Source organism: Drosophila nasuta, chromosome 3 (assembly GCF_023558535.2).
Source record: "Drosophila nasuta strain 15112-1781.00 chromosome 3, ASM2355853v1, whole genome shotgun sequence".
Taxonomy (NCBI): Eukaryota; Metazoa; Arthropoda; class Insecta; order Diptera; family Drosophilidae; genus Drosophila; species Drosophila nasuta.
The window spans coordinates 6,224,200-6,251,586 of record NC_083457.1 but is presented as its reverse complement, the minus strand read 5'-3'; the positions used below and the strand labels follow the sequence as shown (position 1 = coordinate 6,251,586).

At 36.4% G+C, this 27,387-nt stretch overlaps 2 protein-coding genes and 4 non-coding genes across 16 annotated transcripts; 3 read left to right on the top strand and 3 right to left on the bottom strand.

Annotated features, from left to right (window-relative positions):
• Window positions 1–141: 141 nt before the first annotated feature.
• LOC132788141 (probable phospholipid-transporting ATPase IA) lies at window positions 142–26,827 on the bottom strand. 11 transcript variants are annotated; one of them, XM_060795465.1, is made up of 11 exons: window positions 24,073–24,628; window positions 9,308–9,428; window positions 8,915–9,098; window positions 8,178–8,338; window positions 7,924–8,121; window positions 6,487–7,858; window positions 5,616–6,422; window positions 5,301–5,554; window positions 5,133–5,231; window positions 1,739–1,770; window positions 142–620 (listed from the first exon to the last, which is right to left on the bottom strand). In XM_060795465.1, exons 1-11 carry the CDS (start codon window positions 24,611–24,613, stop codon window positions 523–525), a joined length of 3,867 nt encoding a protein of 1,288 aa, XP_060651448.1. In that variant the 5' UTR covers window positions 24,614–24,628; the 3' UTR covers window positions 142–522. The 11 variants fall into 11 exon arrangements, with proteins under 11 accessions (XP_060651448.1, XP_060651447.1, XP_060651449.1 ...); XM_060795464.1 differs by lacking the exon at window positions 1,739–1,770 and adding an exon at window positions 1,004–1,086 and having other exon boundaries at window positions 143–620; XM_060795462.1 differs by lacking the exons at window positions 142–620; window positions 1,739–1,770; window positions 24,073–24,628 and adding exons at window positions 2,177–3,647; window positions 12,574–13,224; window positions 17,778–17,867.
• Trnan-guu (transfer RNA asparagine (anticodon GUU)) lies at window positions 18,241–18,314 on the bottom strand. Its single transcript has one exon. It is a non-coding gene; the product is annotated as a tRNA-Asn (tRNA).
• Trnal-caa (transfer RNA leucine (anticodon CAA)) lies at window positions 18,493–18,615 on the bottom strand. Its single transcript has 2 exons — window positions 18,578–18,615; window positions 18,493–18,537 (listed from the first exon to the last, which is right to left on the bottom strand). It is a non-coding gene; the product is annotated as a tRNA-Leu (tRNA).
• On the top strand, window positions 19,058–19,131 carry Trnai-aau (transfer RNA isoleucine (anticodon AAU)). Its single transcript has one exon. It is a non-coding gene; the product is annotated as a tRNA-Ile (tRNA).
• On the top strand, window positions 22,304–23,326 carry LOC132789824 (trypsin delta). Its single transcript, XM_060798107.1, has one exon. The coding sequence runs from the start codon at window positions 22,349–22,351 to the stop codon at window positions 23,114–23,116; it is 768 nt and encodes a 255-aa protein (XP_060654090.1). The 5' UTR covers window positions 22,304–22,348; the 3' UTR covers window positions 23,117–23,326.
• Trnai-aau (transfer RNA isoleucine (anticodon AAU)) lies at window positions 26,021–26,094 on the top strand. Its single transcript has one exon. It is a non-coding gene; the product is annotated as a tRNA-Ile (tRNA).
• Window positions 26,828–27,387: the final 560 nt, after the last annotated feature.

Genomic DNA, 27,387 nt, shown 5'->3' with positions numbered 1-27,387 from the left:
GTGTATTTTGTATGAAAATTTAGGAATTTCTCATTTTATTCCTTATACCCACTAAACAATCAAAAACTAACAAAAAAAAAAGAAAGAAAGATGGCAGATACATGGATTGAAACTGCTTCTAACATCTTTATTTAAGTGTGTTTTTCTTATAAAATAATTAACAGTTAAGATACAAATACATATTTTTTCATTGTTCATTTCATTTTAATTTCATATATGCAGCATTTATAAAAAAAATAGTAATGTAAGACACATTTAGAATATCTTGATGCATTAATACCAGAAAAAGAGTGTTTCACAAAAGTTTCAGTTTTTTTTTTTAGTTGTAGTAGTATTAACATTGGTTTTAGCACGCTTAAAATATATATGTGTTGTTGTTTTAAATGATTTATGTATTTCCTTTGGCCCATTTACACGTACAGACAGACATAAGCGGTTTTAAAGATGAGATGTTGTTGCTTCAACAAATAATGCGGTAAATACAATTGTTGCTAGTAGTTGTTGAAATCCCGAAGGGCCCTCTTAGTTGCCCTCTGGTTTGGGCAAATTCGTGTCATAGGCGCGAATAACTATAGATTGCGGAACAGCACCGCCTTCCTCTTGAGAAAATGCGTAGCCATCTGTGGAATGAAATTCTTGCTATTAGGTTCAAGTTTGTTAATGTTTAGGAGTGATTTAATGTGAAACGAGTATGTGATATATGGTTGACAGATGAAGACTGTGTTCAATCGAAATCGAAATCAAAATCGAAAACGAAATCTCGGCAATAAACATAGAAACCCATAGATCAAAAATGTCGTTTATTACTAAATGTCAAACGCAATTATGACAAATCATCAATTACCCGGATCTCGAACACTGATTACCGAAGCTATGCATACATATACTATATGAATTTATAACTAGCCATTAAAAATGAAATACCAACACCAGATGGCCAACAAATGTCCTTGACCATGGACGAGTACACATTGCAACTGATTGGAAAATGGGAAGTACTCACGCGATAATTCTAGTTCCGTTTCAACTCTTGTATTGGCACGACGGGTGAAAACATTACGAAGCAATCTCGCAGTTTCAGTAAATCTGTAGAATTAAGTTGTTTTTTTGTTGTTGTGTTTTTGGTTTTGGTTTTTAATAGGTCAGGACTTTTAGTAATGAGTAACATATAGGTTTAAAATCTAGTTTTCTTCAGTTTGGTTTCTACTAATAATTTTCTTTTTGAATTGTTAGCATTCTATCGGTATCAAATTAAAAGTGAGAAGGTTAAGAGCATTTGGTTCTTGCACTACAAGAAAGTGAAACAAAGGCTTACCAGGCGTATCAAATTTATAGAGCATGCAGTTGACCCAATATAAATATGGATTATTAGAAAAGAATTATTAAACGAAGAGTTTTTTTATACACATACGGCAACTTAAAAAATATGAGGTGGCGAATTCTTAAATATATGAATAACATGCATTAATAAATTCATGCCCGATAATCAGAATATGAGACCGTACGGCGTTGCTAAAAATTTATTGGGTTTATTAAAATTATTGTGCTATTTGCTTTCCCCTATACAATAATTTATATGTTTTGCCTAAGGAAATAGATTTGGATTGTTCCATTAACCATCATAATACAGTAAAGTGGAGTGTGACCGAGTGTGTAACTGAATGGCTATGAATTAGATTATATGTGGATTATGTACATATATAAATTTGACTGCACAATTTGTCTATGGATTACTTACACCGAAGAATCGATCCCAAGGCATACATAGTTCTGCGCACACACAAATAAGTATATAGAGTTACATAAAGAAAATGTTCATCAAAATTTGAAATACGTATTTAAAAGATTGCATTATATTGCATTACTTTTTTTTAGATAGTCAATAAGGATAGTTTCCGTTCAATTTGTTGCATATTAGAATCAGAATAGAAAACATAGGAAATTATATGGACAAGTGCAAAACATTAAGCATGTCAAAGGTGTGCCGAATTTCAATTATTCCTATGTATCTCAGGGAATATAAATTGCATGCGAGTTGTGGCAGTCATTGTGGTGAATTGTATTATAAAAACTAATATATATTCAATACATATTTTGTTAAATATTCTTTATTCATACAATTTTTAATTAAAATCATCTGAGTTATTTGATTTTGTTATTTCTATTATTCATGCATTTTTTGTTATGAACATGTGTATTATTCAGTATCATTATTATAAAATATATTTCAACAAATTGTATAAAATAAATAAACAAAGTATTCACGGCATACTTTTTGTAGAACAATAAATTGGAATGAGTGTGAAAGAATGTTAACTTGACTTAGATTTTAATCTGCTCCAAAAAGTATGCTCTGAAATATTTCGTGAAATTGATTTGAGATAGGAAGACGGAACATCCTTCATTATTAATAATAATAGTTTATAGTGCGCTCACTACGCACAAATTGATGACAATTCTCAGGTTGGGTTCAATTTTGGATAGCTTAGGGATGTAGGACGGCTCAAGAAGTAGACTCAACATGGATTTAAATTAAAGTTACAGCAACAGTTAAATGCAAATAACAATATAATATTTAGTTTACATAATTTAAGACATTCTTGTTATTGATTACTTTTGTTAACTGGATTGCGTTATATTTATGTTTTTATTTGTACATTTATAGAGACGTTGGTATGTTTTATCACATGTATAATCATGTTTGCTCATAAGAAAAAAATCAATACTATACACGCGTATGTGTACAGTCAAAAGTTGACTACAGCTTTTAATTAAAATATATACAACAGTAATACAAAGACTTTATGGATAAGCATGAGCATTTGTCGAGCTTTTTACTAAATCCCCTTTTAAAATAATCGCAAAGCAATAGGCATAGTATACAAATTGGAGCGAAATAAAAAAGGCTTTCAATTTTATTTGACTCTCAATAGTATGCTATACTTACGTCTGTGGAATATTCTTAAAAAAAGAGGAAGAAAGCAAAAGCGTTCCTCATATTAGAATACTAATAAGTTACATTCATAGTCGTAAGTGGTAGACAGATAAAATATGAAAAAATGTCACATTTTAAAAAAGTTGCTAATTGCTCGCAATTCATATGCTACAGTACTCAATATCACAGTTTTATTATTTTATTTATTCCCTATGCAAATACTTATACATGAATAATTACTGATTGATCGAATGGATATGGTATATATATGTTAATGGCTTAGCACGCCCTGAGCACATACATTATTGCGTATGGTGGATAAGTTAATACCTTAACATACTTAAACTTAACCATTTATTCATGACATTTCACACTTATTATTGTTACGACATACAAATCACACAATGTCTATATCATAAAATATTGTACATATACAAACACCATTTTATCATTAATATTCTATGTGTCTTTCTACATGTGCAGAATCTCGCTGCCAACGCTGTCATCTTGGGCACCAGCTCGCCAACGTTGTCTGCGTCGATAGTGCTGTTGATCCCTGATCTCTTCTTCGAAATCCAAATTTTCAATTCGTAATTGACGATGTGGAACGTCCGCATCCTTGAACGGCGAACTCTTTTTTGATCCTCCGTTCTGTTTTCTGTCGACTAGTTCGTGGTTGGATCTCGATGGCTGGCCAAAACCAGATTCCAAACTGATAAGATTTGCATTTACATGGTTCAAGTTCGAGTTGAAGAAGTTTACACATTTTCGGTGGATTCGGCATGGAGAGGGAGTTGAGGGATTGATAACAATGGTTATGCATTTTTGTTTTATTTTGAACATAGCATTAAATTACATGATCGTATTATTGTTAATAAAGGATAGAAGAGAGATAAATTTACATCTTGTCGAAAATATGTTTCAAATGATTGTTGCTCAAATAAATGATCAATTTCAATTCCAATTTATTTGAAATAATTAATGTTTTGTTTTTTCTAAAAATGTTGCCTTCCAGTTAAACATAATTGTGTTTGTTTCTTTCAATGCAATTTTATACTAAAAACACACGAGACTGCTAAACAACTAATTTTTGTATAACAACCGTGTACATTTATATCTTCAGTAAGATGCGTTCAAAACTAAATTAATTACGTATAATTTAATCTAAAGAATATATTTTTAGTTTATTTAAAATTGTGCAATGCATTTTCTATTCGACTTGTTCCGAATTCCATCAGCATTTCAATTTCAGAAAGAAAATTCTACAAGTCTACGAAAAGTATGCTACGCTAGAAATCAAGTGTAATGGAATTCAGAACAGGCTTATGTATATGTGGAGTACTATATATGATACATAGCACTAAGTCTGATATATCAGTGAATTAAGTACTATGATTAAATTGTAAATTCTTAAACATAAATTCTGCTTAAAAATACTGTTTTTCTTATGTGGATAATGCCTTTTGAAAACTTGTAGGTCCTTCGATAACTAAACTAAATAATTCACCAAATAATAATTTAGTGTTCTAATTTAAACACTTTCAGTTCAGACTATGCTCTGGAATACGATTCTGAGATTCTAAATAACCTCAGATCAGACTGACTGTATAACATAAATACAATAAATATAAATGGATATAAATATACATTGACTATTTAAACTCTTGTTTTATTAAATTTTGCGTTTGTAAATAATGCCACTACTTGCAACTACTTGTTAAGAAGGAATTACTTGCTCATTAATAATGGGACGATTAAAGTAAAGTAAAATAAACAATAGACATAAAACAAACACAATTCAAACAATTGTTATTACATATGGTTCGTGTGTGGTTCTTTTGGTATCAAGTGACTACTGATTAGGATGCATAATGATCTAGTATTAGCTCTATCGTAAATCATGTTAATTAATTGTGCAAACAAATGTTGGAAATTAATAGCTGCAATCGCAGAAAGTGAGCAGAATGATAAGATAAGATTTGCAGTTGTGTGGAAAAAATCAAGTCAACACTTAATACTAGGAAAGAAAAAACGGAAAATGCGCAACAATTCAAATTGAAAATGTAGCATATTTTTGTTGTTCGTTTGTTTTGTTGCTAACAAAATGCTTTGTTTTTGATGCCAATAGTTAACCAATTCAAAGGAAACCCAGAAGGAATGCAAGAACAGCAAATGTGTCGTCTCAACAAATACTTACGATGATCGTGATTCTTCCATCACTTGGGAGGGATCATGGCTTTGAATTTCCGATTCACGTACAGCATCGGTGAGTGTCTTGAAAACTGTATTATGTACTCTATAAACAAACGGATATGGATTTCAATTGAATACGCAGTTTTTGCGAGTTAAGATCGTGCGCACGTACAGCTTACAAATCACATCGATGAGCAAACTGGTAATGGGCACCAGGAATAGACCAAGCCAAAAGACGGGCGTGGACAGCAGTTGAATGTCCATGCCTGCGAAGTTGCTAGCAAACTTTAACGTCGGCCAGAAGTGACTGTAGACGAGCACAAAGGTAAACCAGAGCACAATGGAGCCCCATATGGCTGCATGCGTCAGCCAGGTCCACGAACTTGTGATCAGGCCAGCTTTCAGGCAGACAGTGACAATGACATACTGTAACATTTAAGCAAAATTGATAATATATAGTTATCGAAATTCCATGCTACACTCTTACCGTGTAGACCATGTTGCCCAGCAACAAATAATCGCTTGTCTTTCCATCAGACCAAATGGCTTCATCCTTGAACGCAGCCATCGGCAGCCAGAAGAGAAACACCGAGTGCAACAATGCATTGAATATCCATATCCAGAATACTTTCACGTTAAACAATTTCGCATTCTGCGATGGTTTGTAGAGCAGTGGATACTTTAGCATCGTTTCGGCCGTGCAGAACTTCTCAAAGAGTCCAATTGCAAACGGGGGCATCGCTGTGAATAGCACGTTGTACAGACCGATTGTCCAGCGCTCGAACAGAATTTGACCCGACCATCCGGAGTAGACAGCGAACCACAGCTCGATCACGTATAAGCAGACATTCTTGTAGAAACTATAGAGGATGAGTTTGCTAATGCGTGCATAGTTCCAGGCGCCATGGACGAGAAGCAGGCGACGCAGGAAACGAAACTGGGCAATTGAATAGTCGGAGGCGCAGGCAGCCTGCAGTCCCTCCTGGCCAGAAATGCCAATGCCCACGCTTGCCTTTTGTATCATTGCGACATCGTTGGCTCCATCACCGATGGCCAAGGTCACGGCCTTCGTGCTCTGCGTTACCATCTCGACGACTTCGGCTTTTTGCATTGGTGAAACGCGACAACAGATGACCACGCGGCATATGATGCAAAGCTCCTGAAATTCGCCGCGCAAATCGCAGGTCAGAGCATACTTTAGTGTCTTGCCATCGATGACCAGCGCCACATTCGCATCCTTGGCCGTTGAGCTCTTAAACTCGCCCGCATGTCGAAGAATTACATCACGGGTGGCCTGCAAAAAAAATTGTATTGCGATTACATAATGAACAGTGAATTCGGTGCAGCATTTTACTCACATCTAGGCTCTCCTCGTTCAGGATGATGATGTCCATGGAGTGCGTAATCAGTTTACACGAATACCCGATGTTTATGGCCGTCTCCTGTTTGTCTCCAGTCAACACCCAGATGTAAATGCCCGCCTCGAGCAATGCTTGAATGGTCTCGGGCACACCATCTTGCAGTCGATCCTCAATGGCAGTTGCGCCGAGTAGACGTAGATTAATCTCAATGAGATTGGCCGCATCGTCAAGCTTGCGCTCACGTTGTTGCAGTGATGTCGCCGCCTTGTGGTACGTTTGATTCCATTCCTCGTAGACTTCTGGATCGATGTCGGCCACTGCGAGGCACAGCGTACGCAAACCTTCGGAAGCGAACTCCTCTAAATGCTGCAATGTCGCATCGCGGTACGCCTGATTCCGCGATGATAAGCGCTCATATATAACCGAATCGGCGCCCTTCATGAATAGCTTTATATTGCCTTCCGGTGTGCGTACAATAACCGACATTCGCTTGCGTGTCGACGTGAATTCCAGCACGTTCAAGACCTGGAAGCGCTTGCGCTCCCCCAGAGCATTGATCTCCACATACTCCGGTGTGCGTGTATCAAAGATGTAACCGAATTGCCTGGCTCCATCGACCAAGGCACGCTCATCCGGACTGGCGGCATGATAGACAATTGTGCCATCGTCCTTCTTCTCGGGTATGACGGTATGGCAGACGGACAGCAACACAAGGAACTCCTCAATGTCACTGGAGGTCTCATGACGCCGCAGTATATTCTGTACCAGTTCCGATTCCTCCAGAGTGCGTTCTGGCTTGTAAATGTGCCTGGCTATCGAGCACTTCTTGAACACCATCACATTGCGCGTCAGAGTCCCTGTTTTATCCGAGAACACATACTTGATCAATCCGAGCTCCTCGTTTAAATTCGAGGTGCGAGCACTGGCTGGCATATTGGACTCCTCGTGATACATCTCAATGTCATAGTTGATGAATATCGCCTGCAGGAATCGTACCAGCTCCAAGGTGACTTGAAGTGATATTGGTATCAGGTTGTTGTACAGAATAAAGAAGGTCAGCAGATTGTAGCCAAGATTCATGCTCTTGAAATCCCCGATACCCAAATACCAATCCGTTGCGGAATGTCTTTGCGTCCAAAACAAGTTGCACAGCCCGCTTGTGATGCAGAGCGAGATCAGAATCATGAAGAGCATCAGAATTTGAGTGTTCGTCAGCTTATCAACTGTGGATCGCTTCAAGGGCGCTGACGTCGAATTCTTCATCAGCTTCGTTTCATGTCCCGTATAGATGACAAGTCCAAAAATCCATGCGGTATTCCGCAACATTGCACCACGCTGAAGCACTTGATCATTGCCAAGAGCCACAGATCTGCAAATTTGAATAATTTCATTAATATCTTAGTAATTAAATCAATCGTTGAAATATATACTTACGGCTTGCCAAACTCCTTGAGAACGCCATTAAACTCATACAACTGTCGATTTGGCAGTTCGCACTCTATCCGACCCTGTAATTGCATCAAGTCTTTTGTTTCCAGTAATTTGGCTGTGGATGGCACACCTTGCCTTATCTTTAGGTTTGTCTCTCCATCCAAATTTGCCGTTTCAATGAAGCACATCGCCTGCGGCTCACTAAAAATAAGTTTAGCATAAGTATATCGACTAAAAGGAATACTCAAGGGACTTACCTGGAGGATAATAGCACTAAATCGGCAGGAAAAAATGTATCGATGGTCACCTTTATAATGTCGCCAACTGACAACTCGGACCACCGCACAGTGGTCCACGTGCCATTTTCTAGCCTTTCTATTAATCGATGATTGATCTCATTGTCTGCACGATGTCGTTTCTATAAATGCATTGAATAAATAATAATAATATTACACAACACAAAATGCCAAAGAAATTTTCAAACATTCCGTGAGTTTAAATCGGAATCAAAATAACATTGAAGGAGTCTTAAACTTGTCTATTGTTAATTATGTGCGCTTTTTGTAGCATTATGCTATTTCTAGATATGAGAGGATTCAAATGATAGCCAATAGTCATAGTCATTTAAGACGCGAACGAATGAAAATTGGAAAATAAATTATATTTATGAAGTCTCTAAAGTGTCTTTTAAAAATGTGTTTGGTTCTAGATATGAGAGAATTTGGAAGCACAACAGATTTGGTTAAACTTAGTTTCCATTTCAAGTCTTATTTAAAACTTGGAAGTAACACCCCCAAACAACCATGTTTTTGAAGTATAATTTGCAACACGCTATACACTCACTCTTATTATACCTGGTAATTTTCGTATCGATCAGATAAAAAACATGAAGTTTGCAAGTTGTTGTTGTAGTTTGTATATACATACGAAAACGTTTTAAGAATTACGAAACGTGGGACTCAAGGTCTCGTTTCACTGTGACTGTTTTACTTACAATATCCTCAATGATTTCCTTAATGGCGCTAACGGAGAGTATAAAGATGAGTGGGACCAGTGTTGTGTAGCGACCCGTTGGGGAAACATCCGGAATTTGTTGTAGTAATGCAATAAGTAAGAAAAAACAATTGGAATATCGTCTAAATTGCTCAAAGAGGAACGACGGTAAAAAGCTGACAACACTGTGGAATTGAGATTAAGAAGAACAATGAGTATATAAGTGAATAAGTGAATAAAGAAGCGCATTTATTAATCAATTACGACGTGTGGATGTCTCTTATCTTATCGAAGCGTGCAAACATTAGTCTCACTCTGAGCAGATCAAACAAATGATAAAAAGACAACCGCAGTCACAATCATACAAATTAACTGAAATTTGTGAACTACTCACCTATATTTTGCCGTAGATATTCGATTATTACAATAATTTATCGGCTGTGGCCCGTTCAATGCGATGACGCGCTTTTCTCCCTCCTCTACATCGGAACCGAACGGAACGGGCTCATCATCATCTAAAAATGATAACGAAATGATAAAACGGCTGTCAAAAAAATGTTCGCATATCTAGGAAAATTACACCTAGTTTATAAGCAAATGCTCCCGTTTATCCTAGATTTTTATTATATGAGAAGTTAGTATAAATCATCGTTTTCCCAGGTGGACTGAAAGAAATTCATTGCAATGGGATTACCCAAAGCGTATTTTTGTGCAAATTTTTTAATACTGAATCCGCGACGCTCATCAAACTTATCGCTGGGTATATGCGACTCATCAAAATCCAAGCGACAAATCTGCTTAAACACAATGAATATATAACGGTGAGTGTCCGTCCCTGCTGGAGGACGGCTACCAATATAGGCAACAAGTTGCTCGCCGTGCACAATATCAGAGCCGGGTATATTGCCCACCAGCCAGTGGATCCACTCCCGATACAATGGTGTTGCCCGACTCGGGGCATCTGGATCAACCATGGCCAATGTATACAACTTATGCGACTCGGCCATCCATCGGACAATTGGTACGTTACGCACCATCCATGGCGTCAAATGACATCCCGGCTCGACCTTGGTGTAACAGGGATACAGCACATTGATAACCAGAGCTGGCAGACAGGCCACCACATCTGGCAGTATTTGATGCTCTCTTATCAATTGGGCCAAATGCTTGACCTCGTCTCTAGCAACACAGCTAACATGCATTGCGTTGACTATAAATTTTGATTAAACAGTTAAGATTACTTTGGTTTAAAACAAGTAATAAAATGAGTAAACTTTCTCAGCACTTATTGTAGGAAAACTATTCAGCTTCACTTGCTACATTTTTTGATGATTTTGGTTTGACTGAACGATATTCTTTTAAAGAGTTCTTTGCTTCCTTGTTTCAACATCGAATTAAAGCGCCATATAACAGGGAATCTTTTGGCATCACTTAGTTTGATGGTTTCAGGACAGTCAGTTTGTGCATTGCGTTGATAGTTTAGTGAATCAGTAAGTACAAACACAATAAACACTTATAAATCTTTGCTCTAGATCTGTCCCTTTTTCGTAAATATCTTTTATGGATTCCGATTTATAATAATGTTTGTAATGTATTTTATATGATGCATATGAAGCTTAAAGTTTCACTTGAATTCCGCCTTATATTAATTTTTAGGGGTGTGGTATCTTTAATCTTTGAGAACTTCAAAGCGAATCGAAAACACTCTCTGGAACTTACGACTCCACAGTATGCGCAGCGCCTTGTAGACATTACGAAAGGTCATTCTGCTCCAGCGTTGATATTGCCTTGCGGACAATCTGCGGCGTCTGTGCAAGCGATTGCGACGCTGGGGCGCACTCAAACTTCTATTGGAGTTGCCAATATCGCTAATTAGTTCCGTGGCGGCGGTCGCAATCGATTCCCGATCCAACTCGTCCTCGCAGTCCTCCTCAATCCCAGAGCCAACAGTCTGAAAAGCAATGCTCTCCCCAACAGGACGTGGTTTGCCTATGCCCTCCAGGTTGCTTGGATTGCAGCAGCTGGTGCGAGTATTACGACTGGAACACTCCAAGGGTGGTGGTACAAGCCACAAGTGGGCGTGGCAATGGGCGCACTACGAATTGTTCCACTGGACAAGCGCTTGCGCTCTTCTTCACATCGTTTGCTATTTGCAATCGCAAAATGCTTTCACATTTGCTCAACTTTGACATTTTGCATAACAAAGGCGCATTTAAGTCTTACTTAGATATTTTATATGTACATATATAGTAGATAACATTATAAACTAAAAACCGAATGGACAGTTAACACTTTATCTTTGGTAACACTGGGAACTAAATTGTTATTGTTTAGCCGTAGAGAGTACGAGTTTCGTGCGTCGAAAGTGCGCAATTATCGATTTGTCACACATTCATTCAACGGCCCGACACGTGATGCACTCGATTTATGGAACTATATTTAGGATTAGGACACATGCCTATCCCCATTTAAAGGGTAAATAAAATAGCACTTAATATTAACAATTGCAATTGAGAGTCGCACAATGGGGAAGTATAATTAATTGTCGCACTGCTATCAAATATCGCAACGCAACACTTTTCCTCTTCTCTCTCTCTCTATCTCTCTCTTTTTCTTTTGCTTTTACTCTTGTTTGCTGCGTTCTGCGTTTTTTGCGTGCCGCGTGTTGTGTTCTCTTGCAGCTTGGTGTTGCGACTGAAACCGATATGCGGACTCGTGCAAAGGTGGAAAATTGGCTACGAATTCAGGGTCGACCGTAGTGCGTCCCCCTTTCGTTCCGGGCTGCGCTGCAATTGCTCAAAAAACATATTCTACGACTGCGTATATATGTATGTAGTATATCCGAATGTGTGTGTTTTCAAATATATAATTTCTCTGTCAACTGTTGACCTTATGTTGAGTAACTCTTTCCCCAGACGGCATTTAGTTTATTGAGCGCATTTCCAGTCGTGCCGATGGGATCAATTACAAACCGAGAGTACCATAAACATTAGCATAGAAGCTGCACATGCAGACTCTAAAATATGAATAGTATTACTATGATATACGAAAAGCTTTAAAGATTAAATATTTTTGTGCGTACATTTCTGATGGTATTGTGAGATTCGTTTGAATGAGGTGATAGGAGACGGTTTAAGGGTATTGTTATCAAGATCTTATTCATAGGTGCAGACGGACGACTTTCATTAAATGATGACCAACTTAAACTAGTTGTCCCTCAAATTCCGCGTATCTGAAACACTACTTTATTGCACTCTAAAATCATCCCAGCTATGCGAACTACAAATTTCAGTATTCTCTTACAACGTTGGGGCAGTACGTTGATAAGTTAGTCAGTTTTAAGTTTGCCTTGCATTTGACTGCAGCTGATAGTAAATCTGTTTTATTTAAACAAATAATAGGAACAACTTCTGGAACAATTCTCGCAGTTGTTATGAAACAGTTTTTACTTAACAGCTTTACTTTACTTATTTCTTTTTGTTATACATCAGTAATGATTAATTTACCGACTTTATATTATTATTTTACAGATTTACAGAGCTGCAGCTGGAGCAAGATTCCCTCGTTTGTAGAACACATTAATATATAAAAGCAAGTATATGTTTATAGCTTAAGCATGAGGATTAAGAATAGAATACATATTTGTATCCAGATATACACCTTTACAAGGGGGTTTTTTAAGCCCGACTTTTTCCAGCAATTTTCTTTTGGAAGCTGTAATCCAATTTTCACGAGGCAGATTCTGTCTTGACTGTCTCAGCCGCTGTGGCCTTATGGCACCGTCTACCTCTGTATTCTCCACACTACTCGGATCATCATCGGAGGACGGCGCCTCGCCAGCTGGTCCTGTGTTGGTGCCCACATCGGGGGCGAATTGTCTGCTAGGTCCTGTTGTGGCCGTGTGACGCAGCGCCTCACCTCTCAGCCTCCGCATGCATTGCTGGCACCACATCTGCACCTGTTGCGATACATTCGAGAGGGAACTCGGTGCCTGGAATGCTGTTGTTGTTGGTGGTGAGGTGGCCGTGGTGGCTGTGGTGGTTGTGGTGGCTGTGGTGGTTGTGGTGGTGGCATTAGCCCCCAATTGTGAATTGTGCCCGTTGATGATTCTGGGATTATTGTGGCCATTATTTTTATTGGGATCTGCCATGTTGACATGCTTATACTGATTATCTTTCCTTAATTGCTTCAGTTGTTGCACTCCTTACTTTATTTAACACCTACGCCAAGAGTTTATGATTCAGTTTATGTCACGAATTGTTCACTCTACTTTGGATTTAGCTCTTGGACGACATTTTGAATGCCTTTTTACTGGAGTAAGTATTTATTCGATTAACGATGTGATATGAAACGATTGCTATGATTAATTACAGTTCCATTGACTAATTATTCACACATTTGAATTCGAGTGCGATGAGTATTGATTTTCATTAAGCTACGCGACGCCCAAAAAGAACTAACAGCAAGACGAAGAAAATATAAAAGTTTGCCCAGACGAAACGAAAAAGGTAACCAAGTCAACGACCCCGTGCATAGTAAAAACGGAAGTCAACAGAACAACATCGGAAACAAACCATTGTCAAGTTGTCTACACAAATCATAAGCAAACACTTTCATTTGCGTGCGGCCAAAACCAGATAGTTGCTACAGCTTGGTAAAGCTCGTGTTAGCGTGTTTGCGATGGCCACAGTAAACACGAGTAAACACTTACATATAATTAGACTCTTTTCATACAAAAGAATATCAAAGGAGCACCCCAAACTCATCATTACCATTTCAAATATTGTTCCAGAAAGTTGTCATGAAACTTTAAATGTAAATATTATTGTACGATGAAACAAAAATATGCCAAACTTTTTAACATCGACATTTTAAAGTTCAAATTTTTATCGTCATATCTCAACAGCAAACTGGTCATAGTAAATGTTGAATAATGAACCAGAAATAACTACATTATTTTCAAGTTTGCTGATATGCTACATTTTTTCAATTTCTAATCGACTCTTTTATAAACAGTTTAAGTGCCCAAAACATGTCGGTACATAAATTGAAATCAATTGAAAATTAATCAAAAAATAAAAATAAATCTTATCAATAAAATTATTTAAGAATTTTACGAGAACAGTATCGAACCCAGAGAATTCCATAAAGAGCCTAAAAAGGAAGCCGCAATGCTACAATGGATATAATATAAATAAAAAATAATAAACAATCTAAAAATGCTTTTCAAAATTAAAGGCTAAAAGTTAAGAATTTAAATTTACAATTTCTTTAAAATTACTTTGCAGTTTGGCATTCGCTATGAAAGGTAGTTAAGGCAGAAATTGAGTAAATTTCTACGACTAAATTACAGAGAATACATCAATAATAGAACAGGTGGTCAGGGAGGTGGTTCCGAAGCTATTTTCTCATCACATGTACATACGGAGGTCTCTCACTGAATGAATTGAAATTGATCATAAATATTAATAAAGGCGCAACGTCAGTCGGCACGTTGTGAACTCAAAGTAATTACAGATGAAATTAGTAGACCCGAATTGAAAGTGGAAAGGCAAGGTCATATAGCTACTACAATGCATACGATATGATGGATGAGCAGAATACATACATATATTATATATTAATATACCGTAGTAATCCTGATATACCAAATGTAGGGTAAATTTGTTCAAATAATCTATGGAATCTGTCAAATAAGCAGGCCAAGTGTATAAAAGGCGGACTGTTTTTATTTTGCATCTATAAACATCTATTTATACATATTTGGCTAGCTATACACATGTATAATACGTATTTATTTTGGAATCTGTCCAAACGGATTTACTTTCACGTTTCGTAAATTTTATTTAAAACAAAAGAAACCAATTTGTGAATCGAAATTACTGAATATGTACATATGTGTTTAGTCGACCGAGCAGAACTTTAAGCAAGTATTGTACTCTAAGATGCTCTAAAGATAAACCAGATTCAAGTCAACTAATTAGCAGCTGTATGCAGTATATACTATATATACATACGTATGTCTATTTAATATACCGTTGTCAGTATTCAAGTACACATGTACCTGAACAGTCATCACTTACGCAAACAACTAACAGCTAATTCTGAGAACAAGTGGAACACCAAAAACAAGTCTCTGATGCATATCGCCTATAACACGACATTATAACTTAGACATACATGTATATATATTCAAAGTAAATGTTTTTTTTGTGTATACTTAGGTCGCAAACTGAGTAAATATTAGTAACACTATGCCAAACCCGTAGAATTTTTTTAAGGCATTCCAAATTGGGTCGGTGAAAAGAAGTCTAAAATCGAAACAAGTCGACTACGACATACCACTTATATCTGACAATATATAAACACTCGACAAAATATTTATATGCATAATTAAATATACTATATCGTTTGTGCTTTGAAGCAAGTACTACCATAAAAAAAGTATAATAAAATAAATGTGCAATTGAACGAAAAAAAATACAAATTAAAATCAAAATCCTTGAACCGATATAGGGTATAATAAACATTAGGACATTTTGTGCTTAATTGTCAACAACCTGTATTATTTGCATAAACACACACGTATACCACATACATATTCTGTTCGAGTGGGAGTTATAGTATATAGTATATTTGTCAGTTATAACAGTGTGAAGAGAACATCGACGCATTTCATTCTCGTATATGTATTTGCTTTATGTTCGTATATATTGAAGGTAGTTACAAGGCCCATAAATGTCGCACAGTAACGACAGCTGAGCGACAGCTCATTGTGAAAACCGAATCAATACGAAATTATTGTCAATCGAACAATAATTGGATATTGGTTATTGGTTATTGATGACGTTGCTAGTCATAAAGTCGGGATCAAATATGAATACGTGTGCATCCAATTAATCACTAATCTGTTATGCATCTGCCTTAAGTATTTTTCGAACTGACTAATGCACAAAATGAATTCCCAATTATTAGATTACATTAGTAGCTGACCGGTTAGGTATGGTAACCCATAGTCGAGCACACTTAGTCTTTGCTCTCTTGTTTGATGACGTTTCTACGTAAAGTATATTTGAACTGAGACTATAAATATTTTGGGTAAATAAATTGTACAAAAGTTCGACCCATTTCGTCGCCCGTTTGAATAAAAATATTGAAAGCAAGAGTGAAAATAATTAACATCAACAAAGAGGAACGTGTGAAAGTGAAAAGAGGTTACGTTTTGAAGAGCTTAAATGTCATGTTTGCTGAAATTATTAGGTAGATGAGTCTGAATTACAAGCTTTTATTACACGAACCGAAACTTGTACGTACTAATTATTAAAAAATAAACAAATACTTAAAAAAAAACTATTGAATGCACAGTTTTCAAACACATTTCTCCTTAATTTCTCAACAACACAAAGAATCTATTGTATCCAACTGAAATTAATTCGAATTTGCATTTTGTTGAAATGTCATTCAAATATTAAGTCATAAGGTTAATCGCCCATACAAGTAAGAACGCACCAAAATTCTCATTGCTTCATTTTAATATTAATTTTCGGAAACCCGTTTTATTTGTCATTTTAATTAGATGTGTTTCTTCTCAGAAATGCTTTCATGATTCTGGCACTTAAATGCATACATTTATTTATTTATAACCAAATGTCATAAAATGAGTATAATTTATAAGTATATAGAGAGATTTTACTGTACCCACAAGCGATGACGATATTGCTTTTATTTATATTTCAATAACAACAAGCGTACGAAAAGAAAATTCGAAAAACAAACGTGACCGATGCATAAGCATTTTGTATACATACGAAATAAATAAATATGTATATTTCGTATTATTTCATCAAGTTGGTGAACAAACGTTGCGCACTACATAAGTAATATATATGTATGTATTTATACACAATATGAACAGATGTATTGAAGTAATTATTTCTGCACTATTTGAAAAAGTTAATTGCGTCAATATTTATGAAAATAAGTCACTTTTCTGGGAAATTACCTTCGGAACTTAATTTGCGTTTACTTTTAGCGCAATAAATACCCAACATTTTCCCAATGGACTGTGACTATAATGTCGATATTGTTGGTTTATCAGAATCAACTGTTGGGATTTGTTAACAATCAAATGTGAGCACAAATTTCAACTGAAAAGTACAACGACAATTTTGTATTAAAAACAAAAAATATATGTAAGCGAACTTGCAGAAAGAAAGAAAACTACCGATAAATTGTATGATTTAAAACAGAAACCGCAAAACAAAACATGAAGAAACTAGTTTGAACAACCTTTGAGTACAAGTATGTACATATGTATGTGTGTGTGGCTGTGAGAGAAAACCGCAATTACAATAATAATGCAACAATGGCAATGAAATAAACGGCGAGAAATGCTAACACAATAAAATAGAAAAAGGGAGACAACAATCAATGTTGTTGGATCGCATGCTGTTGACAACTGAACTAGAGAGCTGGGGCAGACTGATGGGTAGCATTTAATTGAGGGGGGCGCCAATACAATCAAAGATGTAGTTATGTACATACATTATGTATGTGGATTTGCGAGTACATGCCGCAATGGATCAACATTAGACTGGTCATGGTTTTTACCATACGTGCCGCATGCCTAGTATACAACGTGGCCAATGTGGAGCGAATGTAAAAATGCAACTTGTTTTGCAAAAACCATACAAACTTTCAACTTTTACTGTTGAGAATCAAATTTGCTTCTGTCACTAAAACTGTATGATAATTTGCGCACTCATTTCATATCAATCATTTGGAAAATCGACGCATTAAATTTCCGAAAACACTGCTAGTTGCTTTTCCAAATAACTCAAATAAACATATGGATATTTATGTACATAGTATGTATTATTTTCGAGCCAATTAAACGCCAAAATTCAATTTAGCCGACAGAAATGCGGTTTATCGACTTCGCGCGCGCGTGTTTGCCGAGCTACTGAGCGCAATTGCCCCATTGACTCACCTGTATGGGTGTAGCAGAGAGTGAGCGAGAGAAACCTAAACAAGCGCACACATTCACATTTCTAAACACATGGACACGTATACGAAGAGCGTCAACACAACAGAGTTAAGTGAGATCTCACCACAAAAACAACTGGCGCGGCAACATAAACAAATTGAATGTTACTAAACTCACCACACTCCCATTGAGTGTTAATTTGAACTTTAAGTTGTAAAATTATTTTATGAATTAACTTGCCTGTATTGTCGCACAATTCATAAAAATTGAAATTTTTCAAAATTCATAATTTATTTTAAACACCAAATATTAAAACAAATAATAAAAACAAAAAGGAATTCCGCCCCCGGGTGGACTCGAACCACCAACCTTTCGGTTAACAGCCGAACGCGCTAACCGATTGCGCCACGGAGGCACTTGTTGAACTAGCAGGCACACCATCTTTTAGTATTCTGAGTGTGGCAATAGTGCGTTAAATAGTATTCACAAACAAAATATGCAAGTAACTGCATATAAATTATATATATATTTTATTATTTATAATAAACAAAAAAAATGTATAATTTTGTAAAATTTAATTTAAAAAAAATTATTGTCAGAAGTGGGATTCGAACCCACGCCCTCAGAGAGGACCAGAACGCTCACACGAACCCCTGATGAAGAGGTAAGACTTCAAGTCTTGAGTCTGGCGCCTTAGACCGCTCGGCCATCCTGACACTTGGGAATCGCAGGTCGAATGTCTGCTTTGTACGAAGGCGAATATTATTCTATGAAAAACTAGATGGAATGAACGATGTATTTTCTTTCAACATTAGCAAAAGAATTTTCTAAACTTTAGATATCTTTCGTTCCATTCATTATTTTACTCAAATTTAATGAAGTGAAAAATCAAATTGTGGCCTGAAATTAAGTTTTGTATATTAATTAATATTTAAAATAATATTTATGTTAATATTTTCCAAAATTTTCCAAAATAAACTATAACAAGTAACTGCATAAATATATTCGTATATTTAAAAAATTTATAATTTTGTAAAATTTAATTTAATTTTATTTAATAACTCGTTTCAAATACTGAAATGAATTTTATTCATACACCATTCATTTATTTCAAATGCTGATTACCTCTTATAGTTGTTTTGTCAGCGAACAAACATCGGCCCATTAGCTCAGTTGGTTAGAGCGTCGTGCTAATAACGCGAAGGTCGCGGGTTCGATCCCCTCATGGGCCACAATTTTTTTTTTTTTAAACTAGTAATAGTGTTAATGTGCAGAGCGTTACAACTGTATTGATTTTTAAAACGACGACTATCCTTGGAAACAGCACGCTGTGACCTGTAGTCATTAATTTACTTAACCACTATCTGCAATGATATTAAACGGACACGGAACATTTAGCCTAAAAAGCTTTTTGCAATGAGTGAAAAATGTCAACGTGCCCTGGCACTATCGCAACATGTAGTTTTCTTTATGCCGAGCACATAAGGACATCAGGACTCTGCCGACCCCACCGACCACCTGATGATGTCATGAGTAAGAAGTAAAAGAAATCCAGCTAAGTACGTTTATGTTGAGACATTGATGATCTCAGTGGTAGTCACTTTATTGCGACACAGTCCAACAGAAATGCTATTTAATTCTTTATCTTAAAAAAGATTGAGTTACGTGAAGTTAAAAGCTTTTGGTAATTGACAATAAGCAACGCAAGTTCTCGCGTCAGTTTAAAAATATAGGCAGATAAAATCATAAACTAATTTGTAAAACTAACTAAACTAGATATAGATTTTAAGATGTTATTGTACTATTCTTTTATTGAAACTTAATTGTAGTCAAAATATAAATCATGAATTAAGAAACCTATTTTTGATAATAAAGAAATTAATGGAATAACTTTACACTCTCAAACATATTTTTAACAGCTCAGCAGTCAGTTTTTTTCAATTCAATCAAGTAGTGTAAATAGATTGTAGACTTTATTTAAATTCCAGCAAAATCCTTTAAAATGAACACGTTGAAACCGGAACTACAGGCGAACACCCAAGGACGCATTAAATCCATTCTCATTCGAAAAGATAATGGCGATGGCGATGCCAATGTCAATAGAAATCAATCAAAGAAGCGCGTAACTTTTAAGCAGTTTGTAGAGTATTTCCCTAATGATCAAGATGTCCACATGGATGAATTTTGCCAACAATTTAACGACATTTTGGTAACCGCTTACGTAATTGCCTTCTATTTCAACTTTAATCTCAATTTTCTTTTCAGCTGCCAGGTGACGATCCATCGAATAAACTATAAACGTGCGAAGATGTTCAATCCATAAGTTTGTATCTATTTATGATTCCGAAATGGCACGGTTGTATTAGTGGATGGCGTAATACACAAACAGCCCAACCAGCTTTTAGTCCATTGACCATTTTACCCAAAAGCAAACAGTCAACGGCAAATTTTGCCGGAAGCTGAGACCGTCCTTATTTTAGCGACATTGACGTTTGACATCCGTCTATTCCACAAACACTATTGCAAGTTTTTATTACGTTTCAGAATACGACGGAGCCATAAACAGTTACATCCTGGAAGCAGTGTGTTGGGGGCTGTTGAGCTGTCTCATAACAAATGTTTGTTCGTTTTCATATGTATTTTCCATAAATAATAAATTCACACGTTAACTGTACTTTAGCTTTAGCGTTTAAAAAGGTAATTGAACTGAATGCCCTTGGCATATTCTAAATTTCTATTGATTCTAACTAATAATATAGTTTGGTCGATTGTGATATTTTTAAGGAAAATAATTAAGAAGGCAACACTATCCAATAGTAAAACAAGTAAGAAAGCTACAAGAAAGAGACAATTCTTTAAAGTTCAAACTTTAGCAGTATTCAACGTTTTGAAATCTTGAAATCAAGTAACTTGAGAACCTTACTCACCTTCGTATTCCTTACGCTTGCTGCGTAGGAAAGACGTGGTCATACGTAGGCCGCGAGTCGAGCACACTCGACTGTGAAATACCCGCTACCCATTTTGAATGAAAGCAAAATATTGCGATATTATTTACAAAATATACCAAAATAATACAAAAATACTAAAAATATATCAAGTGGTATACCAGATTGTCAGCCAAAGCAACTAAGACCCCTAGTAAGTAGGGGATTTTGCCCATAAAAAAGTATTTCTTTAATAACTTCGACAATTTTTATCTGATCGCAACCAAATTTTCAGGAATTATAACTACTACAGTTATTATTGTATATACCAAAATTCGTAAATTACGCTTGTTATTCGATTGTTTTGATTTGCGGAAGCGGAAGTAGGCGTGGCAACAATTTGAAATAAACTTGATCTGCGTGCAAACATAACAAATGCTGTCGAAAAAAAATTATAGCTCTATCTCTTATAGTCTCTGAGATCTAGGTGTTCATACGGACAGACGGACAGACACACAGACGGACATGGCTATATCGTCTCGGCTGTTGATGCTGATCAAGAATATATATACTTTATATGGTCGGAGATGCCTCGTTCTACATTTCCTTCCGGCACAAAGTTATAATACCCTTCTACCCTATGGGTAGCGGGTATAAATATTAATTGTCTAAACTTGAATTGACACCAAAACTTGTTATAAAGGTTGTGAAAGATATTTGAATTTTTTTGGAAAGTGGTTAAACAAATTTAAAAATCGACAAAGGAGACTCAATTTAGAACTAAGTTAAATCAATCAAAAAGAAAAGACGAATAAACAAAATTTGTATTCAATAGTGACTCACTTAATGTTTAAAAATATAAAGCAAATTAAATAATTCGAAAATTAGGGTAGACAAAGATTGCAAAATAAAGCTGTGTCGTTTTTAAATCTGATAAAGAAATATACACATTGTGGAATCAAAAATGTCTATCATAACAAACACGGGTGTCAAATAAATATTCCCACAGTACCAACGTAAATGCTCTAATCGATTGTAATATTTATAACAGGCAAAACCCGACACAATTGGATTAAGCAGAGTCATGAAATCAAAAGATAGTGCTAGAATCTGACGACAATAGGTTGAACACGCATTTGGAATGCATTTGTAATGACAACAAACAATCGTAACTGCTAGCGAGACACATAACTATTCAAAACATCCTGAAATAAATTAATTAAAGCCAGATAAATTTGAATGGACTAGGGGGACGTTCAGGTGTCTTACGGGTCCAAAGCGAAAGCGGGGCCATGTGTTACACGAATTGACAAGAGCGATTGTCAACTTAGTTTCGAGTGGAGCACTTAAAGGGCAATAACTGCAGTTTATTTACAATGGATCGTAATGATATCAAAGAGTGCGCAGATACAATTTCCACCTGTCAAAATTCATGCATTGCATTGCTCAGGTGCTATAAAAGACGCATGCAACGTTTACCCAGCTATTCCATTCTCAACAGCCGTTAGCACTACAACTAGATAGAATGTTTGGCAAAACCTTAATCACAATCTTGGCTCTCTTGGCAACAGCCCAGAGCGCGACAATTCCTTATGGATTAATAGCTGAGCAGGAAGGTCGCATTGTGGGCGGCACCCCAACAACCATCACAGCGCATCCTTGGCAAGTTTCGATGCAACGCTCTGGAGTCCACTTCTGTGGCGGCAGTCTGATCAGCTCCACCGTTGTGGTGACCGCTGCCCATTGTCTGCTCAAGGTGACAGTTGCCACGCTGAGAGTGCGCGCTGGATCCACCTATCGATCACTTGGGGGCGTCACCAGCAATGCTGCCTCGTTTAAGGTGCACGAGGATTACGACAGCAGCACCAAGATCAACGACATTGGCATCGTGAAACTCCAAACAAAGCTGACCCTGGGCACCAACATCAAAGCCATCGCGTTGACAACCACAGCTCCTCAACATGGAGCTGCCGCCAGTTGCTCTGGCTGGGGATCAACTTCCTATGCTGGCAACTCCTACTCCGCCAAGCTCCTGTACATCGACACTCGCATTGTTGGACGCACGGAGTGTGCCAGTTCCAGCTATAGCTACGGTTCTAAAATCAAGGATACGATGATTTGTGCGGCGGCCAGCAATAAGGATGCTTGCCAGGGAGACTCCGGTGGACCGCTTGTATCAGGTGGCAAACTGGTCGGCATTGTCTCTTGGGGCACAAACTGCGCATTGGCCCAGTACCCGGGTGTATATGCGGATGTGGCCAAGCTCAGTGCCTGGGTGACTAAACAGTTGTAGTTTGGCTGGCATGAACATTGAGCTTTAGAAGCAATCTGCCGTTCTAAGGTATGAATGTGATAAGAGAATACTATATACATATAAGTTCAGTAAATAATGTTGATAAATTGCACCGATGTTATTCAATGTAAAGTTTACAAAACATTAAAATTAATCATTGAGATCTATTGTGTTGCTCTTACTCAGTAGAATTTGTGAGAAAACAAATGCTGTGCTCTTTGTTCGTGAATCAAATGAATAAAAATAGGTCGCATTTTTGAATTGGTTCAATGCAACATAAATTTTATATACATTTGAAATACAAATTTATTGGAAATTTTATTTTATTTTTTCAAGGCTGCTCTTACGGTTAATTTGATAGACTTTATTGATACGCTTTTGACTTTTACAAGTAGATTTGTGGTTTATTTAAATTCCAGAGAATACTAAATATAGCCAAATATTGAACAAAATTCATATTTGAGAAATTTCATTGATTGGAGTTCCACTATAAACAAGATGTGGATTTATGCACCATTTTCTCCACATATAGTGGACGACAAACAAATTAGTATTTCAAAATACTATCTAACAAAGCGATCAAAAACCATAAAAAGCTAAACAATCTGGTATTCTTGTAAAAATATACCAAATTAATATACCGAGAATTACAAAAATATGCAGAAATCTATAAGGTTTCCTATTATTTTGATGTTTAAATATGAGAAAAAGCTATCTCCAAATACAAATTGACTAATTAAAACGATTAAATAAAGCAAAAGAAAACAATTGTTATTTTTGTAGGCTTGTTGAAATAGTTTATTAACTTTAAGGGTATAATTTCATACAAATACTAAAAGTTAATGATTATCTTAGAAGTCAAAAAGAAAACAAGAGACAATTCTTTAAAGTTCAAGCCTTAGCAGTATTCAACGTTTTGAAATCTTGAAATCAAGTAACCTGAGAACCTCACTCACCTTCGTATTCCTTACGCTTGCTACGTAGGAAAGACGTGGTCATACGTAGGCCGCGAGCTGCATTCGATAGAATTGATGCCTTCGAATCCTTGCGATTACGAGCTTTGTGCCTGCCACTATTGTCGGCACCTCCGATGGGCTGGCAGGAGGAGAGTGTGCCGGCGATGGAGTCGGATTGTGGTGTCACCGGCGTATTTGGGGTATCGGAATCGATGAAACCGAGATTGCTATTGGCACTGTTAAGGTGTATGCTCGTATGACTGAGGACAGGCAGTTTGCCACTTAAAGATGCCGCGAGCTGCTCATCCAAGCCGTTGGTCGATTCACGTTGCGTGAGATGCTCTAGAGATTCAAAGTCTCGATTAACAGCCGGCGGCATCGAGTGTCGAAACCATGACTCCTGACGATGCTGTGCCGCTCGTTGTTGGCGGCGTCGCTGGCTGGCAATGCTGGGATTGCAGCTTGAGGTCGTGTTGGTTCTGTTGAGTTCGATGGAGATGGTGTTGCTGTTGCGGCTGGCATCCGGGCTATGACCGGACATCTCGACTAATCACTAAGGCACTTGGTTCAAAATTCACTTGGGTGTTTTTATTTTATTTTGAGGGGTAAATATCATAAATAGTTTCGCAAGGCACCTTATTTTGTTGTTTGTCTTGTTCATTCATCGGTTATTATATAATAATATCAGTTATGTAAGGAGCTCATTTTCGGATTATTCACAAAGAGTTGCGCTCGAGAATGAAAACAACCTTGAACATATTGTTTGACATGCGTTGAGAACTAAAACAACTGACAGCCCCAACGGCAGTTCTTTTACGCCGCCCATAACTAATATAGTATGGTTATAGTACAATATAGTATAGTCGTAGTACAATTATTTGAAATAAAAGCAATGACAGTTTTCAACAACTAGCACAAAACATCAAAAATTCATTCCTTCGTTATAGCTGAAAATCATGGTGCTTGTTCCCGACACGCATATGCATTAAAACAAAACATACTAAGTACATCTATCTCTATTTTAGACGAACCGACAATAGTATAATTGTTTGACAGGTCACTAGATAGATAACTACATATCTCAGTATGTACAATGTGTAACGATTTAAACAATTTAAGGTAAATGCACAAATTTAAAGTCAAAGAAAGCCTTCAAATTATCGAACTGATTGTAGTTAGCGGGCTGCCAGTCAAGCACGCCCAACTTCATTGCCAACTTGGCTCCGCAGTGTCTGAAGATACACCTCCTACTGTTACAGTTACAGCTACAGATACAGATACATTTACACAACTATTTCAATTTGATATAAACTCAACTTGGGGGCACTCAAGAACAAAGTTGTTTGCATTCATAACTAATAAGTTCGGGATGTGTTGCGATTCTCCGCGTTTCATTTGCGTGGCTCAACTTGTTTGTTGTATATTCGATAATAAAAATCACGCGCAAAAACGGTTTAAAAATGCGTCCACAACGTGCAAAAGCCAAAAGCCAACTGTGGACAGTCCGCATGAAACGAAGGAACATCGGCTAAAGCACTGCTAGTCAATATTTCGTCCTTCGGTTTACTTTACGAAGCTCACAGCTGAAAGTTGTCAACGACGAGCTGGGCGAAAGCAAGTGTTCTCGTACTATTGTATGGAACAAATACAAATTGTATGGTAAATAGACGCGACGCACAAGATAGTTGCTTTAAAAGACCCTTGCAATAGAGTAGTCTCATCCCATTGAAAGCAACAACAACAAACACACAATAAAACAACAACAATAAGCGATTCCATCCAATATTAAGTCGATATGCAACTGGCACAAACATTCAAATGTATTTAACTTTAGTTAGTTCAATTTATTTATTTATCTATTTAAAAAACATTTCCTCCCCCATTTAAATGCCGCAATTTCCATTTCGCTTGCAAACATATTTCACTTTAGGAAGCCGAAATACAACATGGCCCATTAGCTCAGCTGGTTAGAGCGTCGTGCTAATAACGCGAAGGTCGCGGGTTCGATCCCCCCATGGGCCAAGCATCTTTTTTTTTTATTTACTATTTTATTTTTTTCTTAATCATAATTATTCTTAATTTTATTCTATGAACACAAAAAATATATATATGAAAGCTCTATCAAAAGTATTTGCATTGACTGCAAGTCGGCACAAAAACAAAGACGGTATTGTAAATGGCAGACATACAAATGTTGCCGCTAAACAATCTTATCTTTAAAAGTAGCCACTAATACTTCAAATTTGTATTAAGATATTTGAAAATAGATTCATCGTCTATATTAACAATTTCGTAGAGGGAAATAAGAGTTTTAAGGCGTTATGAATCATTTAAACAAAATTAACCCGCTTTCACGCTGGCACAAACATTGACACATTAGACATGTAAATAGTTTAAATGTTTACTCACGAGTATGCAAAAGTGCTGCAAATTCATTGCGGGAGCGGCGTTGTTGTTGATTTTGTGAAGAATTGGAATTCGCATCCTCTTCTTGAATACGGTAACGTGACACCATGTGTATGTTATTATATTGTAGTTCTAATGTCGGTAAGAGTTCGGTGCAACTAGTGAAAACAACAACACAGAAACAAAAGCAAAATCACGCGCAATAAGGGCAGTATAAAACTAATATCATTATAGCACAAGCTCTTTGTTTGCCTACTATCTTTTATTAATTAGTCCACACATCTATGTCTTGTTGAATCATAAAATTGTAAAAATGATAAGCGAAAACAAACCGCAACAAACACACACGCGCGCGGAAAACGCAAATGTAAACACACACGCATTCAACATTAAATACAAAATGTAATATAACATAACGTATGTTATTAACAGTAACAGATTAAAATTTGTTTAAAACTAATTTTGTAATTTTAATGAAAATATTCTATGGTAATAAGGAAATTGTATATTTTATTTTATGCATTTTCGTTATTTTTTCGTAAAAGTGGCGATGGAAAAATTTTTATATAAATAACAGCACCTGAAAAGCTTATAAATTTATCGGAAATTGCGAAAACAGAGCTTTAACAGACACAGCTGCTTGTTAACAGAAACTATGACCAATGTTTTTGTTTCAAAATGCAGAAATTAAAAACGTTTAAGTGTATACTGTACGAATTAAGAATTATAATTATAGTAATTAATTATAGTAAGAATATTTTATATTTTATTTAAATATTGAAATAAAAGGAAGTAGACGGGAAACCTTACAAGTACTGCCAATCTGGCAACGCTAAGCAAATAAAAGCCATTGAAACGTTACATTTAAATGCTTGCGTCCCTGCCTATAATCGCATATAAATAGTAACA